General features: G+C 34.2%; 1 protein-coding gene across 1 annotated transcript in view; it reads left to right on the forward strand.

The window, feature by feature from the left end:
• LOC128989676 (uncharacterized) overlaps positions 1 to 19,796 on the forward strand; it is a 35,569-nt gene extending 15,773 nt beyond the window's left edge. Inside the window, exons 7-17 of the mRNA XM_054411657.1 lie at positions 2,266 to 2,462; positions 2,621 to 2,785; positions 3,542 to 3,726; positions 4,592 to 4,706; positions 5,298 to 5,451; positions 12,812 to 12,957; positions 13,767 to 13,970; positions 14,420 to 14,560; positions 15,951 to 16,111; positions 17,677 to 17,899; positions 18,463 to 19,796. Coding sequence (XP_054267632.1) covers positions 2,266 to 2,462; positions 2,621 to 2,785; positions 3,542 to 3,726; positions 4,592 to 4,706; positions 5,298 to 5,451; positions 12,812 to 12,957; positions 13,767 to 13,970; positions 14,420 to 14,560; positions 15,951 to 16,111; positions 17,677 to 17,899; positions 18,463 to 18,605 — 1,834 coding nt within the window. The 3' untranslated portion in view covers positions 18,606 to 19,796. The remainder of the gene's footprint in view (positions 1 to 2,265; positions 2,463 to 2,620; positions 2,786 to 3,541; positions 3,727 to 4,591; positions 4,707 to 5,297; positions 5,452 to 12,811; positions 12,958 to 13,766; positions 13,971 to 14,419; positions 14,561 to 15,950; positions 16,112 to 17,676; positions 17,900 to 18,462) is intronic.
• The last annotated feature ends 725 nt before the right edge of the window (positions 19,797 to 20,521 follow it).

Below are 20,521 nucleotides of genomic sequence, written 5' to 3' on the forward strand. Positions count from 1 at the left end.
AAAAAATACCTAGTTTAAAATTGTATTAGTTTGATAAAACAATGTATTACTAGTGTACCGGTTGCTCGAATTCGAGCAATTGCTAAGTATTACAGACGTTATGTTAAAACAAATAACAGAAATAATTTCTGATGACTTTAAAATATTCGACTCAAAGATTATGAAAATACTCAAGATGTACATAACAGATCGATACAATCAAAATTTTTTGCAAATATCTTATCATATTTCAAAAGCTGATCTTGTTTTTTAGTGTTATAAGTCAGTAAATGTTTGTAGCAAACTGTTAAATTAGCAAACTTATTGACGGTTTACATTTAACATATGTTCTTCTTCTCACTTTTAATTTCTGACATCAGTTGGAGTTTCATAACAATTTTTTCCCCATGTTAATCTTATGGAGAAATACGAAACTTTAAAGGGCCCCAGGGCCTCACTCTATAATTATTTCCCTAAAAAGAAACAACTTCACAACTTCACGTTATGCTCTTTCCAATGACACCAAAAACATGTCAATCGGTTCAGTAGTTTCGGAGGAGTAATTGTCACAAAAAAACTGCTTGCGTATTAAATAAGTATAGATTAAAATTAAATTTGTGTTATATATCTTAGATGATCACCTTTGCCATTGTCTTAGCTTAGCTTTGTTGAAAGAAGTGGCCATTAGACAATTCACATTAGTAGTAGGGAAAAACAACCGAAAGTCATGGGGTTGAATTATGAATAAATAAAACATTAATTATAAAGTGAGAAGGAGACTAACCCCTTACCTCCAATAGCCTCTGATCATAGATTATAAACATAATCTCTTAGTAGATTTGTCATCCTTATGGATCAGCTGAAGAAAATATTATATTGTTAGTTCCCTCCGGTGCCAATAGGATCGTGTTTTTATTTACAATTTGTTTTGTGTTATTTCAGTTATATATAAAACCATGTTATATACAAAACTATCCTAATCATAAACAATAACTCGTCCTCTAATTATACAGTATAACCAAAAATTAATGCACAAATCATGAAATTAACCGTACTATAATACAGTAGAAACTAAATTTCGTCAACACTATAGTGCCCATTGTTACCAACATTAACTAGACATGAAAAACAAGTTTCAAATTTTACAATGGGATGAGAAGTCCGTTGTGTTGGTTAGTCTATGCTCTGATTAAAAGTATTTTCGTTGTGCTTTGAGTTGAATGGTATCATAATCTGCATAAAATCTGCAAATGTCATTGTTATTAGTAATTAAAAGATACTTGATGGCTTTCAATAAGCCACAGTAAGTTAGACATAGACATAGACATAGACATGTTTTATTCATGAATTGGGTACAAATTATACAATGTACATCTCAATCGTCAAATACATTATATGGTCTAGTAGCATTTAAATCAAAACGAAAAATAATTAGTTAAATCTATTTTATTCTAAAGATTTAAACAAATAAGTCAAATAAAAATTCCATGTTGAATGAGATCAGGCAGACAGGAATTCTTCGGTACTGTAAAACTCACCTTCCACCAAATAATTTTTCAGTAGTTTCCCAAAACCATTAGAACCCAACCTTGAACTGCACTGCTTTACTTCTTCAGGAAGCCTATATTAAAGAAAAATGGGCCCGAAAAATTTGCATTCCTTTCAGAAAGGGTCAGACGATAACATGGAGTACGAAGATCTCCTCAATGCCTAGTGGGGTATCTATGAAATTGACCAACCGATGGAATATCCTTCAGATGATTTACTGCAGACATTATTGCTCTGTAGATGAATATAGAAGGCAAAGTTAAAATGTTGTTCTTCCGGAAGACTCCTCTGCATGAATGGAGTGGTGGTAAGCAATTGAGGATACGCACTGCCCTTTTTTGTACGGTAAAGACCTTATAACCATGGGAAGAACCACCCCAGACTTCAATACCATAAGTCATGACTGAGAAAAAACAACCATAGTAGACTGCAACTAACATTTCCCAGTCAAGAAGAGGTTGCAACGTCCTAAGTGCATGGCAGATGCGGTTCAACTTGCAACAAAGCTGTGATACATGATTGGACCATGACAACATTTTATCCACAGTTAGACCTAAAAATTTCACAACAGAGCACTCTTCTATCTCGAACTTATTCAACGAGACGGATTCAGGGATCTTATTGAGAGTTAGGAATTGCATGAAAACAGACTTATCGGAGTTTAGTCTAAGTTAAAAAATTAATTTAAATTATAAGTCTAAGTTCATAATCTTTACCCTGTAATTGCACTGTTTTAAGGTTCGGAGCAGTCAAGTTTGGGTTGATAGTGGGAGGAATCGCAGCTGGACTTCAATCACAGTCTGTTAGTCGTAGGAACTTGATCCTTGTGGCTAAAGCCAATTCTCTTCGAGGCACAAACTACAAGTTTCCCCGACTCTACGGAGTTTCTGACAACAATCCAAACATCAGTAACATCTGGGCAGCCACATTATCAGGTGAGTAAAGAGACTTAAATGTTAAGTGTTCATCCTGGCTAAGGAAACAGCTGATCGTAGTGAGTTACAAAGCTACACTGGTCAACTCATTTTACACTCAGCTTGCATTCAGATGTGCGCCACCGTCTCAAAGTAATGTTTATGATAATGATTGACAGGTGAGATAGGAGAGGTGGCATTGTTGCAAGGACCACTCAGCTCTAGTCAGATGAGGATTGGTCTCAACGGAGGTTGGAACGACTCAGTGTTGCCGAGATATTACTTCCTACAAGAAGACAACAAGGACGCTCTCACAGACACTGACATACGCGGCGCTGTTGACGGTAAACATACAACATTCTTAGACTCCTACCTACACACCTACAGACACCTATTCTGTAGAGGCTTTAGATATTTTTACAATAAAGATGTTAAACACGAGTATCAAAGTCATCTAAATTTTTTGTTGAACTATGGTTTTGACTTTCAGGATAGCTTTATTTTCAAATATATAACATGTTATGAACCTCGTCCGTCCTCTTATGAAGTGTTCCGACAACTACTACCATAGACAAAAGAATTAAATATAGACCGTCAGCTGTGTTGTGGTTACCATAGGTTCTGGCGCAAACCGCTGGGAGCGCCATTTAGTTACGGCGTACACGCCACTTAACTACATGGCGCTCCTGGCGGTGAGCACCAGAACCTATGGTAACCACAGCACGGCTGACAGTCCATATTTAATTATTTTTGTCTATGCTAATACTCTTCTGTCATAAGACTCATTGTAAAATTAAACATCAAATTAGTCGATCTAGTCCAACATACATCTTCATTAATAAACACACACACCGACTCATAACATTAACATTAAGAACTACTCTGAATAGCATTATGTCTGCTGTGCAACCTGAGTTAGTTTGTCTAGTGAATTAAAGTAGTTGGCCTAGCTTTCATTTCCTCTGTTTTTAAAAATCAACGTCATTTTGTCGATGTGTGTTTATTGATGACAAACAGCATACACGCCTTTTATTTAGGAAGTAAAAGCACCATTTTAACTTCTTGGACTGTTTCAATTAGCATCGTAAACTCGGTTGCAGGTTTGATGTTGGGTGTCAATGCTCAGTCTTGGAACAGCCTGGTAGGAGGAGGAGGGAGGCTCAAGTTATCGCAGCTGATTGACATGTTCTACTCAGAGAGAGGAGTTCTCAACACTAACATCAGAGCTTGTCAGAGAGTGTCTCTCTTCCAGAGCATGTTCTCTGTGGACGATATCATGCAACAGGTGGGAAATTATATTTAACAAAATTTGCTAATGCATTTGCAGAAATTAAAATTTAAAAAAAACGTTGAATGAATATGGTTTTAAATCTGGGTTATTCTGTCTACAAAAAATGTAGAAAAATAATTTCAAACAATTGTACTCATAGAGTTAATGATTTATATAATTTGTGGTGCCAGAACTACAACCTTTCCAGGGCTACCATACCTCCTTACAAAAAACCTCCTTGCTCTCATAAGTTACCACAATACAATAAAAAGTAGTAAAGCAATACAATTTGAAAGCATTCATTAGAAATAGGTTTAATGATGAAATATACCGTGTAAAAGCATAAAATTACACTTTAAACAAACCTCATTAGAGCAAGAAAGGGAGGTCCCAGGATGTCACTGATTTCTGCCTTTAATTGAGTCTTCAATCTGCTAACAAAACAATTAGGGAAATATATCACATGGTGGAGGGATAAAGACGTTTACTGCAGTTTAGGTTTGCTCTTGAAACACGAAAACAAAGAAAGAAATGAATTTGTCTCAAGGATGCAGTTGGTTTGTGATAATTAAAGCCTGTATCTGTACCTCTTCTTTCTATACTTTGGCACGAATATAACTTCAGAAAAAATTTTGGATGTGGTAAAGCAGTGCTCCAAATCTGTGGTAAGCAAAAGCAATTGCAGTGGTAAGTGGTGACAATCTAAAGCCATGTTTACACGAGGCCGGGCAGGTTACCTGCCTAAAGTGTATTCAAGTTACCTGAGTCAAGCAGCCTGACCTCCAATGGCTTCTTGTAAACACAGCTTTAGTGCAAAAATGTTACAACAATTAAAGAAGTGTTTATTCTGACTAATTATTATCTCAGCTTACTTTTTCAGTCATTTGCATTTTCCGGAGTCCTGGAGCTAGAACTACCCTCTGCAGTCAATGTTGATAACACAGGGCTACAAAACTTCAACTCTGCAGCCGTACAGAAATTTACTACATATTTTTGTAAGTACTTATACAATTTTAATTTGATTCAGGATGAATTTAAAAGTATTCTGGATAGTAACCCAGATTAAGGTTATAGTAAATTTTCCATTTTTTCCCACTGCTATTGGCGATTGAACAAAAGGCACAGAAGTGTGATGCAACTCAACTGTTTAGCATTATTTTTTAACTTTGGGTTTTGTTGTATGTAAAAAAGTATTCACTGATCTCTACATATTGCCAAACTGTTAGAGGGTTTGGGCATGACATTAAATGTATGTCCTGATTGTTCTGCTGACAAGAGGTTTCTTGGAAGGGATTACCATCAAAGCCAGCATAGACTGCTCAGTAAGAGATAATTGTTGATATTGATTAAATTAAATGATTTCATCTTTTATTTTTGACGTGCTCTAATATAATTAATTGCAATTGTTCGATGACCAAATAAAGAAACTTGAATCTTGATAGCTGGTAAAATTCTCAAAGGACTTGTGTTGACAAATTACAGTATTTATTTCCATTTTTCCTATGCACCCTATTAAGAGAAAACAGGATGGATTACTTTCTAACCTTGCCTTGAAATATGCACATTTCTTTATCATGAATCCGCAGCTTCAATGGTGGACAACCAGTGCTCTTTTGGATCCACATCTTACACAGGAGGTCAAAGTCCAGGAACTGTGTCAAATATTGTCTCTCCAGCTGTTCATCTGTACCTGGTCATAGATTACACTTATGACTATCTAGATGCCATCAGAATAGCTAGGTAAGCGTGCACATCAGTATTTTATTAACAATGGTTTTATTGGCTCCATTCTCTGTTCTTTTGAAAGTTTATAAATCATAAACATTAATGTTGTTTTCCTACAGTTACCTGACAAAGTGGGCTTCCTTGCACTGATTATAGCACAGAAAGTAGCTAATTGCTGCATTTATTTACTTTTGCCGCACTCATTTTACTTTTTCCACACTCATTTTTTTGCCGCACTCCAGTTTTCCACACTTTTTTGTGTTGTTTGGTTGGAATACTGGAGTGCGGAAAAAAGAGTGCGGCAAAAGTAAGTAAATGCAGCAATTAGCAACTTTCTGTACTATAATCAGTGCAAGGAAGCCTACTTTGTTAGGTGACTGTAGATAATAGTTATTTGTGTAACTAGTGGTGAAAGTGGCACTTTGCTGCACACGAGAGCAATGTTGACGAGAGGAATGATTTCGAGTGCAGCAAAGGCCTTTTTCACTCGTGTTACACATTATATTTTTCCTACAGTCACTATAAAACATATAAATAATTAGTCTTTCAAACACTATACGACACGTTTTTAGGCTCAGCTGGCAACACAAATGGTGCCTTAGAGAAAGTAGTACCCGTGGTCCGTATCACTCCGCTATTTTTCCTCGGCAAGAAATGTGCTCCGCGTTTTGAGAATATAGTTCCGTATGTTTTTGTAATTTGAAGTGGTTTCCGCGCCTTAAAAAAATGCTTTAAAGATATTTTCTTGTTTATTAAGATCGTAGGAATGTTTTAAAAACGTTTAAAAGAAAAGTCCAGAAAGTTCAGAAATACCGAAACTATAAACACGAAATGACAGGTTAAATCGTAGTTATAATAGTCAATCAGCTGCTTATAGTATTATTATCTTTAAGTGTTGCCAACCTATTTCCAAGCGTACACGGATTACGTGCATAATAGAACCACGCTGTTTTGTGTTGTTTCGTTGGAATCCTGATGTGCGGCAAAGTATAAACCGTACGGCAAAGTATAAACCGTACGGCAAAGTATAAATATGCAGCAATTAGCAGCTTTCTGTACCATAAACAGTACAAGGAAGCCAACTTTGTCGGGTGACTGTAGGACATACTTGGGAAAAACGAATAGAAATATTAACGAATAGCGCTATTCGTTCGTTTTTTCGGCTAACTTCTATTTTAGTCGATACTTTTTAAAAAGAGCTCGAAATAACTTCTACTCAGTTAGTTTTATAGCCAGCGAATAGATAATATATTCGCTGGTTTTAAATCGTTAAGAGTCTTCCTTAGTGGAAGCCATGTTGGATTTCTTCCCCATAAGAACAATGTTAAACATTACATCATTTGTGGACACGTAACGGCGTTATTTGTTAAGATATAGCTTTGAAATTTATAATTTGTATTTTTAACATAATAGACTCGTGACTGAGGTTTTTGAATTTCTAAAATCCATTTTCATTTCCTTTCAATAATTAGCTTAATTGTAAGCTAATTAATAATCAATTATTCATTATAAAAATTAAAAATTGTGAAATAAAAAACGTCAATCTCTAGAGGACCGCAATTCCTTAAATTTAACTCCTTATCCATAATTATATGACAATTTGCTGATGAGATATTTGGACCCAAAGTTAACATTGTTCTTATGGGGAAGAAATCCAACATGGCTTCCACTAAGGAAGACTCTTAAGTTTTTGGTCAGGCGAAAGTGTTTCCAATAGCCTACGGGTTATTTATTTGACGTGTTCAGTGAGGGTTGCGAGCGTACGTGAGAGGTCAGCGCCCTTGTGACAAACAACGTGGGGGGTGGGAAAAGAGAAAGTCAAAGTCCAGTCGCTTTGGTATGCAGCGGACCCAGGGGGCGGGACAATGGCAGCCAATAACAACACCCCAAGCACCGAAGGGTGGGAAGGGGGGTGTTTGTTTGGCGATTGATATGTAATCTCAAGTGTCAAAACAATGTCTTCACTTCAGTCGAGTCGAAGTTCATTATCTTATCTGACCGTTGACCGTGACAGGTGTTAGTTCATTTGTTTTCGCCCAAGTGTTTTTGGTTGTCTTGTCGGTATACATATTTTAGTGATAGTAAAAAATTTGTTATACAATAGTTATTAAGGTGAACAGTGTTGATTAAGTACAGTAGATTAATAATATTGGTTTCCAATGGCGGGCGAGTGTGATATTAAGTGGCCAAACTTACTGTCGGGGAAATAAATATGTGCACTCGAGTTTGAGCCTAAATATCTCTGAGATGAATTATCCGATTTTGTTGAAACAAAAATGAAATGTAAGCTTGTTTAAATTCATTTTACGTGGTAACAATTTAAAAATTTTCCGTTAACCAGAAAAATTTTTATAGTTGAAAGATCGTAAAAAGTACCGGTTTTTAAGGAACTCTGCACTAACACTGAAGTTTAAAAATTAATTGTGAACAAACCACTGAGCCAATCTTTCTGAAATTTTTATGGCTTATTGGTAGGTTTATTGTTAACATTTCCATGCATTTTAAAATTTTTACTCACAATAGTTTTTATGCTGCTGTTAATTTTTAAAACCTATGCTAACATCGTTAGTAAGACGCTAAAAATTTCGTTCAAAATACCATCGTGTTTGTCGTGACACAAGAAATAACACCAATATGATAGATTTATAATGCGAACAAAGGTGTTTTTTAAACAGATTTATATTTGTAAACAAAAATTTCTCCCGCGTCTGGCAGCGGGCCGCCTGGTGTTTGTACGATATTTCCCAGCCGGGCGGGAGCGCAGCGAATCTGCGACGTTGCCGATGTGTACCTGGCCAGTGGCCACCACACTGACATTGCATCGGTATTCACTCACGGCAAACAACTGTGTATATCAATATTTAGTTTGAAATTTACATTAATTTACTAACAAAATATTCTAATTAACTAGTCATGAAACAAATACATTGGCGAGGGGGCTTCAAGACTCCAACTGGATCAGGTCAACGAGTCATCATACTACACATCGGCAGCGAAGACGGATTTCTTCCCGGCGGCGAGCTATGTTTTGTAGGAAAGAAGGGGACCTCCGATTACCACAACGAGATGAATTCAAAACACTTTCACGAATGGTTTAAACGTGTTGTGGGACTCATGCCAAACAAGTCTGCTATAGTAATAGACCAAGCTCCGTACCACAAGCAAATAGACCCGGAAACTAAAAATCCTACAATGTCATGGTTAAAAAAAGACATCATTAGTTGGCTGCAAAAAAGAAACATTAGTTTACCCCCTCATTCAACTGATTACGCTCAACTAACAAAAGCTGCATTGATTGAACATGCGAAGCCTCACTTCGGAATCCCCAAGAAAATACTTGAAAACATCATTGAAGATACCAACCCTGGTATAAAATTGATATGGCTCCCGGTAGCGCATTGTGAGCTAAATGCTATAGAGCTTATTTGGGCCTATGTTAAAAATAATATAGCCAAGATTAATAGAAGAAATGCTGCAGAGAAAGGAAATAGTATCACTGTTACAAGAGATTTGTGCAAGGAAGTTTTGCAAACTGTTACACCGGACCTGTGGAAAAAATGTATACGTCATGCTCAGAACATTGAAGACAAATATTGGGAAAAGGATCATCTATCAGACGAAGTTCCGCTGGCGCAGCCGATTATTGTTGACCTTCAAAACGATTCTGACTCGGACTCTGACACAGACTACGATTTTGACATCGAGGGAAATATTTCGGACTTGGAAAATTGAGAAAGACATGTACATACAAATAAAAAAATACAAAAAAAAAACAAAAATACAAAACACAAAAAAAATATAAAAATATAAAAAGAAAAAAAAATCAATTTTAAAGCTGCCATTGGAGGTCCAAAGCCCTCATGAGAAAACGCTGATGGGAATTGATTGTTAGTAAATTTATGTAAATTTAAAACTACTAAATATATAAACTACAAGTAAATATTGATTTTCACAGTTGTTTGCCGTGAATACCGATGCAATGTCAGTGTGGTGGTCAGGTACACATCGGCAACGTCGCAGATTCGCTGCGCTCCCGCCCGGCTGGGAAATATCGTACAAACACCAGGCGGCCCGCTGCCAGACGCGGGAGAAATTTTTGTTTACAAATATAAATCTGTTTAAAAAACACCTTTGTTCGCATTATAAATCTATCATATTGGTGTTATTTCTTGTGTCACGACAAACACGATGGTATTTTGAACGAAATTTTTAGCGTCTTACTAACGATGTTAGCATAGGTTTTAAAAATTAACAGCAGCATAAAAACTATTGTGAGTAAAAATTTTAAAATGCATGGAAATGTTAACAATAAACCTACCAATAAGCCATAAAAATTTCAGAAAGATTGGCTCAGTGGTTTGTTCACAATTAATTTTTAAACTTCAGTGTTAGTGCAGAGTTCCTTAAAAACCGGTACTTTTTACGATCTTTCAACTATAAAAATTTTTCTGGTTAACGGAAAATTTTTAAATTGTTACCACGTAAAATTAATTTAAACAAGCTTACATTTCATTTTTGTTTCAACAAAATCGGATAATTCATCTCAGAGATATTTAGGCTCAAACTCGAGTGCACATATTTATTTCCCCGACAGTAAGTGACATATTCCAACAATTCTTTGTTTCTGTTGTTTTTTCTTTGAACAATATTCCAACATGTTGAAAAAAATGAAAACGTTCGACTAGCGTTGAAATGTTTATTGTGTTTACCCAAAACAAAAATAATTAAAGCATCAGTCACAAGTGCCTCGAATTTGAGAGCGCATATTAAGGTAGGTAAGTGGAGAAAAAGTATGATGGTCTCGTTGTTAACTTTAAGGGATTATAAATTTGTTTAATGAATATAATTTATATTTTTAAGTACAGTTATAGTGTTTTTCTCAATGCTTTTCCCATGCTCTTATAAACACTATCTCGCCACAAATAGGTCACTTTCAAAACTAGGAGTTAACTATACTTTTATCACACTGGGAAAACTACTTCATCAGCCTTTAAAAAGTATCTGATATTTCGTAATACATTAATTGTTTCTAAGTTAAACACAATACGGCTGTACAATTAATTTTACAGTAACATTCAACTAATTGAACGTCAACAAACTGTGTTTTGAGTTTAACCTAACCGGGAACTTCAGCTGTAACTTATGTTTGTGTATCGAAAGTAATGTTTATGTCAGGAAAGGTGAGATGATCACTATTTGTTTTTGAACTATTGAATACAGAGTGATGACAAGATTTGTATCACCTTTGTCGGGGAAATAAATATGTGCCCTCGAGTTTGAGCCTAAATCTCTCAGAGATTATTGATCCGATTTTGTTGAAACAAAAGTTAAGTATAAGCTGGTTTAAATAAATTTTACGTGGTGTCAATTAAAAAATTTCCGTTCACCAGAAAAATGTATATAGTTAGTTGAAAGATCCTAAAAAGTACCGGGTTTTAAGTAACTTTGCACTAACACTGAAGTTAAAAATGTATTTTTAAACAAACCACTGAGCCAATCTTTCTGAAATTTTTATGGGTTATTGGTAGGTTCATTGTTAACATTTCCATGCATTAAAAAAATGTATTCACAGTAGTTTTTATACTACTGTTAATTTTTAAAACGTATGCTAACGCGTTAATAAGGCACTGAAAATTACGTTCAAAATATCATCGTGTATATTTGAAGTTAACTTATTGTGACGTATTTGTTTCATGGTTCTAGTGAATATTTTGTTAGTAAATTTATGTTACATCATAAAACAGTAAGTTAACTATAAATATACACGCACATCGGCAACGTCGCAGTGGCGCACGCGCTCCCGCCCGGCTGGGAAATATGGTACAAATATCAGGCGACCCGGCCCGCTGCCAGTCACGGGAGAAATTTTTGTTTACAAATGTAAATCTGTTTAAAATCCACCTTTGTTCGCATTATAAATCTAAAATCTGTCATATTGGTGTTATTGGTGTTATTACTTGTGTCACGGCAAACACTATGGTATTTTGAACGAAATTTTCAGTGTCTTATTAACGATGTAAGCATACGTTTTAAAAATTAACGGCAACATAAAAACTACTGCGAATACAATTTTGTAAATGCACATATATGTTATTAATGAACCTTATATTTAATTTTGTTTCAACAAAATCGGGTAATTCATCTCAGAGATATTTTGGCTCAAACTCGAGTACACATATTTATTTCCCCGATAGTAATTTTTGTAGCAAAAGTATTTATTAATAACATGTTGCAATACTTGCAATTGTGGGATTTTTCAAGATTTGTTTAAATTGACTAACAAGTCAGATTTCATCAATTATTTTATGCTGCGATTAACAATATTTGGCTTCCATTTTAGGGTATAATTATCATTGCTATGAAAACATAGTGTACTGTACTGTTACTTAGTGTTAACTATTCAAATTGTTTTTTAGGCCACACATCCTTCTAAGATTTTGGATTTCAATGAAAAAATTGAAAAAAAGGGTCGCAAACGAAAAAATGACTGTACTGATATTACCGAGCCTGTGCTAAAATCATTCTAGTATTTAATTAAAACACAATTAGTAACCAAAGATGTGTCATTATTTCATTACATATTAAATCCTTTAAAACAACTGTTCTGTCCAACAAACAGCTATCTTCTACGAATGTCGAAAACTAACTTTATTTTCTATCAGTTAGTTTTTCAACTAACTTATAACTTCTATCAGTTACTTTTTAAACCAACTAACTAGTAACTTCTATCAGTTACTTTTCATGGGACTAACTTCTAACTTCTAACTAGTTAGAAATTTTGACTAACTTTCCCAACTATGCTGTAGGAAAACATAATTTGTGTGTTGCAGTGGACGAAAACACATTGCTAACTTCAAATACATATTAAAATACAATCTTTTGCAATTCTAAACATATTGTCATGTTGAAAGTATTTTTCCTTATTAAACACATTTAAATTTGTCTTTTTAACACCAGAGCATAAATTTGTCTTATATATGTTTTCTAAAATTTGCATATCCCAGCAGTAAATGAAATAGTTTATTTAAACACATTTCCAATTAAAGGAAAGGTACACCTTGGTAATGTATACCTTTGTCTATTCACAATATAAATAGCATTGAGTAAATGAGTGGTTTTGTTAGATCCTTCAAGGGACACTAAAATTGAATTTCAAATAATTTAATGCTAAAAAGAGAATTTTTCAAATTTATGAATACATCAATCCAACATGCAATGAATAGCCAATTTAATATACTCCGTGTAACAGTTTAGTACTTTTCATCCAAATTTAATCAAAATTGGAAAATACATACTGAAACATTGTGTCTATGAACAATTTCCAAGTAAAAACTAAAATATCAAAGTAAAAATTTAATTAAAATTTTGTTTTCAGCCAGCTTGCAGAAAAGTTGGAAGTGAGTCGTTTTACAGGAAATATTTCTATAATCAATGCTAAAGATGCTTCTGTAGCTGTCAACAGCACCAACGATGTCCTTCAGATGTATGCTAACTTTACCAGGAACAACTACTACATGAGTAGTAAGTAGTGAAATACATGTTATTTAAATGTTATATTATTTTAATCTTGGAGAATTTTATCTCACTCTTTTAGTTTTTAATAAATCCGAATACCTGTTCAGATACTTTTAATTGTTTCACTATTACTGGGAGCTTTAACATTTTTGTGCAAGGCAAAAGTCCAAACCCTGATCTTGTCATTACAAACGTCAACTTTAGAAAGTATCTTAATAATTTGGTAGCTAAATCAAAATTATTGGAATCTGAGACAAGAATCAACCTCACTTGGGATTGAACCAACAACCTTGATATATGAAGGCAGACACTATAACCTCTGACCCTGAAAATTTGTTGGTATATTGTTACAATAATTTCACAGTAGCAAACTCACTGAATTAAGTTTCCAATTTAAGAGGGTTCTACCCGGTCAATTCAAAATGGCAGCTAAACATGCTAATGTTTTTAAGCCTCTATGGTACAAGCTCTCAACACTCTAAAACTAATTTGATTCCAATGATTGTGTACTTTTTGTGCTCTTAACATATCAGAGCTTGCAATGGATGGGGATAAATCAATGTTCAACTATTATTTAGAATTTTAAATCACATGTGAAAAAGACTAATTTACAGATTTTCTAAATACTTAAAGAAACCATTACGAAGTTTCAGTTACCAGGACATACCTAGTTTGGATCTTTGTGAATATTTTACAGTTTATTTAAACTCGATAAACACTTTAATAATGTCACGAGGTTCTTTTTTGTAGGACCATGTTTACGTGGTAACTAGCCAGCGGGTGGAGCCCTCTTAATACTTATACTTTGCACCCAGGTCAGAGAGGGTTTGATTTGGCACGTATTGTACGAGACGTCGGAGACATGTTGCGGCTGCGGCTAGACTGGGACAAACAACTCAACACTCCGGGTGGACCTGCCAGTGTTGTGTTGATTGTACCTTCCACATCAGCCACTGTCAACGACAACGACAAGAACTACATCTACAACAGGCTGGCCGACCTCAGAAACTCTGTGCCAGGTTGGTAAACTAAATAATGCACACAGTACGGCAGTTTTGCCACCTTTGGTTAGGGAAACATGGGAACAGACCTCCAACAAAATCAGGTCAAGGACAGCTGGCAGCACTGCAGTACAGTAACTTTGGTAACGTGACTTTAAAAAGTGCTGTAAATATATCACGTTTCCAAATATTTGCAAAAGAATTTCTGCTAAAAACAGTGAAAGACTGTTGGAAACATGTTGACAAAACTAAAAAAGTTTTTTGGCTTGTAGTAAGCTTTTGATTAAAGCACACGTTGAAAATTCCAGTATAACTAACAGGGCTTTATATAACAAATACTTGGGTAAGTTTGCTAACAATAAAAGTTCATTATATATACAGAGGGATACATGTGGGAAATTTAAATGATCAAAAGTTACATTCCAGAATAATCAATACACATACTTATATTAAGTGATTGTTGGCAGATGCAAGATGGATGTTTTTAAACCCAGGATCCAAGGACAAATTTGCTTCATATGTACAAGATTCTTCTAAGGACATTCTCACACTTACTCTGACTGATATTCCGACATCCGTTGACGCTGTTGTTGCTCGCTTGAAACAAGGTAATTCTTATCGGTTGAATAATAATTAAATACAATTTAGAGCTACTTTCAGATCGAAGGTACACAGTGAGGCAATGCAAACACCACAATTAAATAGTACAAATGTAATTCTATGAACCCTATAATAGTTATTTGTGCAACTAGTGAGAAAAGTGAACAATTGACTCACTCGAGAGAAATCCTTACTCACGAGCCGTAGGTGACCATTCCGCGAGTGAGGAATGGTTTCTCGAGTGAGGCAATTGTACTTTGAACTCGAGTGGCACATTATACTTTTCCTACAGTTACTATAAAACTAATAAATTGGTGAAGAAACATAACCTATTTTTACACAGAAGTGAACTTTTAATATAACATTTAATGTGAAGTGACAAATACAACAGTACAACAGCTGACCAGCTGATTTGCAGCCAGTGCTGCCAACGTATTTCGCGCGCATACAACGTTGCCTGCATGTTATGCGCTCACTATTTCGTGCCTTCACGTTGCAAATCTGGAGTGAGACAAAGTAATTAGAGTGGGACAATGTTAACATTGTCTCACTGATGAGCGAATTGGCCACTTTGCTTTCTCAAATCAGTGAGAGAACATGTACATTGTTAGGTAACTGTAGGAAAACATTAATATTACATCCAAATCAAGTTTATCATATGTCATTTTAATTTTATAGTAATTCTCTCTTTATTTCTAAAAAACAATGTCGTTGTTTTTTGGGACATCTTTGAATCACTTAACATTCCTCAAGTTGCTTTGAAATATCCATACAATATTTGTTACATAATTTCTTAAGGAATCGCTTGTATTTCCTTGGCGATTCTTTCCATCAGTTCAAGCAAATCTCTGTTTGGACAACTTTTATGAACTTTGAACTTTAAATAGCCCAATTATTGGGATAATTTGAGATTGAGCTGGCCAAAGTACCTATGTCTCCAAATCATAAGATCAAACAACTATAAAAAAACATTTCTGAGTGTGGCCATTATTGGTTGGTCGACTGTTTTGAACAATTTTGCGGCTTCCACTGTATTTCTTCTTTTTTGGATTGAAGATAAATAATGTTCTCAGTTTCCTATAGTTTTCTGATCTGGAACAGCAGCTTTGGACAAATGTGGAAATTTGATACAAACAATCTCTGAGCAATTGAAAAAAATCACTATTTGCAAAAGCGTCCACAGCAAAAGCACAGTTCCATGACTCCTTAGCACTATGTTTACTAAAATGACATAGTTTATTTGAGTTTATATATAAGCACAGCTGTTCGTTCATTGTTGTATTATTTATCATGTGACAGAGGCAATAAAAATATTGGTGGTCTCATTGCCCCGCCCAATATATCCTCTCATAACTAGATCAACTGGAGTTGTTATTTGAACATGTTTCAAATTTCTAGTGCCGAGGAGATTGATCAATCCAACTTGCATGTCATTCTACGGATCGGGAACTTCAACATCTAACCTTGTGTTGAGAACGTATATTGAGCCTGTAGGAGGAGTCCAATACTACAGAATACATCCTAACTACTTCTACGGCACAAGTAGTGGAACAATCAGAGTAAGTGTGGCAGACACAGAAATATAAGAATTTTTTTTGGTTTGAAATTTAGTCAATAATCCATAGCTTCAGATCAGTAGCTAGTGGCTCATTCCGCAGCAATGTCCTTATGCCATTAATATTAAAATATCAGTATGGTTTATTCTTGGCTTGTACTGTCTCACTTATTTGCTTCACTTGATAGGCTCAACCCCCATATACAGGGGTTGCAATGTTACAAGAGAACACTGTTGCCAACATTGGTAAACAAAGCTGGAATATGCGTAATTTTTCAAGATGAAAAAAATTCCCGTAGTAGTCTTACTTATGTCAATATAACAGGAGAATATCTAAGGAAGTTTTACAGCATCATCTCTTGAATATTGTTAAAGATCAAATTCTTAATTAATTTGCAAACACTAAATCAATTAAGTATTATAGATTTTTGGTCAGATCTCCAATACAGATACATATCCTAAAAAACCTAAAAAAGGGACATACCATTTTTTTTGATAGTCGAACCTGAACCTACAGCCCAACGTAGGCCTTATGCAAAAGGGTCCTGTTCTTAAAACATTTAACGTAACACACTGACATTGACAATCAGCAGGATTTCAACCTATAGCCTCCAGGCTGGACGACCAGAGTACATCGGCAACTCACCTGATAGTAGATCTCATGTGATCACTTTGCTCTGCTGATTGGAAACACCATAACACTGCATTCTAAAGCACTGATCACACCGACGTGGCCAGATATCTTCATTCTTCTGGTATTTCAACGTCGCTCATGGACTGTTCATTTACTATGCTATTCCATGGATGGCAGTGATAGTTATGCCAAATTTTGCTTTTATATTCAGCATCCCAAAGATTTAAATGGATTCACCCATAATACCAATTAACCGAAGAAGAAATCAATTTCGCAAATTCCACCACCTAATGGACGACCTAATGAATTATGAGGGAAGGTGACGTTGACAGCCCAAGGCACTAGTGGGCATGTGTGTACTCCTATTCAGTGACGAGAGCGACGCTTATAGCTTGCTGGCGTACCGGCAGAAACTTTGCTTCCCTTACTCGTGTATTAATACGGAGGTGTGGACGTACTCATCAAAGTCAAAGTAAAAACATGCTTTATTCAATTTAATTAATGTCACTATACATGAACTTGAATAGGTAATACTCTAAATACAAAATTGATTACAACTAAGTAAATACTAGGTACCATTGTTGGTAAGCTTAAGCCTGTAGCTCTTAACTATCCTTTATATTTTTAGATAAACAGAGTACAAAGACACCTTTTTTTTTTGACAAAACCATGATTTAAGGATTTCATGGAATTCAAATTGAGTTTACTGTTTTTACTAATAATTATTAAGTATGTTACTGAGTAGCAGGGAGTTCCAATGAAAAAGTATTTACATTAAGAGCTACGTCAGCGACATATTCCGAAGACGTGGTAAGCGACGGTGTGCACAGTCCCTTTAGTTCTTTCACATTTGCAAAATGTTTCTTCTCATTTGTGTACCAGTACTTTTGTTACTTTGTATGAAATTCAAATGCAAAATGAACCGTATTTTGCAGATATCCAGTTCTACTGGTAGAACGTTGAACATTTGTCAATCTCGAGTTAACGTACTTCCTGGCAACAACTCACAGAGTGACATTTGTCGCCAAATAACATCGGATGCTTATCAGATCACCATCAATGGAGCTTGCAGTGGTACCAACATTGCAGGCTGTTCACCAATTTACTTTTCCGTTGCAGTTGTACCAACAACTTCGTCTGCAATAAATTCTTGCACAGGTTAGTATTTTGGAATTAGTTTTTACGTCTCACACCCAAGATAATGGCGTACATAAAATCATACAAAATATTTGTATTCAAAAATTTCATTCCATTCTACACTCATCCTTCACTCATATTTGGGTTAATACACCCACATAGACAACTCAACTCAACTCAATTGATAATGATAATAATAATCATTGTTATTACAATTAGTGGTAGAATGATAGAAGTGAATCTTTGTCCACGATTCTTTTTGTGATTCTGATTTGTGATTCTTTGTCTTAGGCTAATTTAATTTGTTGGTCACGACCAATCAAGCCAAACGATCAAGAACAACCAGATTTAACATTGGTTTGTCCCTTGATAAAAGACGGTACAAAATTAAGAATTAATTTACAAATTTGCAAATTTATAAATTATTTATTTTAAACTATTTAAATTATTGTAAATTCATTATTATTTACAGTATTATTTACTCAATTGAAATGCAGAAAAAAATCAACAACCAAAATATTTTAAGTAGCATAGTATCCAAGATTGGTATTTTTATTTGTTTTATGGCAAATTTCCTCCCACAGATGACAACTGCCGTTATCCTGACAACATCCAGGTCGACATTAGACAAGATGGTCTGACGTGCGCAAGTGGAGTGTCGGGGCTGATAGGAGGATCAACTTTGGTTATGGTTTTATTAGCTATTTTGACTAACCATCTTACTTGATTCAGCCATTCAAGAAAAATGATTTGAGGAAATGAACAAATTATACCTGAGAAAAAAACAACTCAGGATAAAGAACTGATCTTTCCAAGTACCGGTATAGACTAAGAGGTTACCAAACACAATTAAACTATAATTATAGAAACAATGTTAAACTCAAATTTTTTACAATTCTAAAATTATTTAGTAATATCAGGAAACCATTCTAATAATTTGTGAAAAAGGAAGAAAAATTGACTCTTGGATTTAAAAAAAAAGGAAATTAATATATTCTATATATTATTTTTGAAAAAAATGTTAAGCTCAAATTCACGTTGTTTAATTCAACAGTTAATATTATTACTGGTATAGTTAAAATTACATATTTAGCTTACTTAACTAATTTTGCAGACACATTTGTTTAGTACTGTATATGTTTTTGTGCATATTTATTAGATTTATTATTACATTAGATTACTTAGTACCTTTTGCTTCAATTGTGTAGAATTCAAGTCATATAATATTTTGTAAGCTGTGTTTATTTTTTAGTTATATGAGTAGATAAAATTAGATAAGATGGAGGTGTGAACGTACTCATCAAAGTGAAAGTAAAAACATTATTTATTAAATTTAATCGAGGTTCGACGATTAATTAAATTTTGATTAAATAAACGTTAGATTGCCAGTTGTTATTTAATTTGTAATCATATAAATGAAAATATCATATTTTTTCACAGGATAATCATAATGTCTTTTAAGTTTGTGGTTGAACATTTCTGTTTACTCCACTTTATTGGTTTGTTTCCTGTTTGAAATGCAATCTATCTCTTTGGTAACATTTTAAACCAGTTCTATCGTAATGACTACCAAACATCTATTTTAGTTTCCCAAAATCCTTCCTTGATCCAGATGAATTCTTTTTCCAAAAAAGTAAAACTAATAATTCAATTTAACTATAAAATACTTGAATAATTCAAGCATTTTAACTAAATCATCTTTTCAAACTTTTTTTTTTAAAGGTAATTGTAGATAAAACTTGCATAAAACTATTTCCCTGCTTACTTGGAACTTGTTATACATTTTTGAGAATGTAAGGTAGTCATTTCTGACTTGATTTAGTTTGTTTTAATTACACTGCCTGTATTTTAATTTAAAATAAGGTTTATGTTTTACCAGTACAACTTTTGTATGAGAATTAAATGTATTTTTTAGTAACTAGCACAATTCATCCCCCCCCCAAATATTTCCTTTACATAAACTGAGTTGAACAATTTACAAAATGTGTTACAATTAAATGGATCTACAAGAAAAAGACTTTATAAATCGTGTTTTAACAGAATAATGACTTTTTAAAATTCCTTAAAATATTTGTTATACAATTTAAAAATAGATCACACTTCATTTTAGAGCCTTATTATATGTATAAAACAGCAAAAGCCAGAGTAATCTATGTTGGTACGAAATGACACAATTTTGATTGATGTGTGATTGCACAAGTGAATAGTTATAAAATTAATTATTGTAGAAACACAAACCTTGGACATATAACTCTAGTTTTTATAGTCAAGATATACTTGGGTATTGCTCAAAATGGTGTATTTTGGGACAGTCCAAATGCTTGAATATCAGTGTTGGTTGAATGATGCTGTATATTAAAGATCTCTAATGGACAGCAGAAACCCAGTAAACATTTTAGGTCACACATTATTATAAAATATACATAACTTTTTAAGGGGGTCCATTTTGTATCAAGTTGAGATATGCCTCTCATTAAATTTTATATAACCATTTTTAGACAGTTCTTTTGGTAAAAAAATAAGGTGTCAGGTTTTTAGATTTGTATAATTTGTGTCATTGATTGATATCACCTTCACTTTTACTTCATAATAGATGACAGACTACATAATACGTTACCTTAAGTAGAAAAAAGCTGCAGTCCG

This window comes from Macrosteles quadrilineatus, unplaced genomic scaffold (assembly GCF_028750875.1).
Source record: "Macrosteles quadrilineatus isolate MER2022 unplaced genomic scaffold, UCM_ALF_1.0 Scaffold_3__2_contigs__length_128488019, whole genome shotgun sequence".
Classification (NCBI taxonomy): Eukaryota; Metazoa; Arthropoda; class Insecta; order Hemiptera; family Cicadellidae; genus Macrosteles; species Macrosteles quadrilineatus.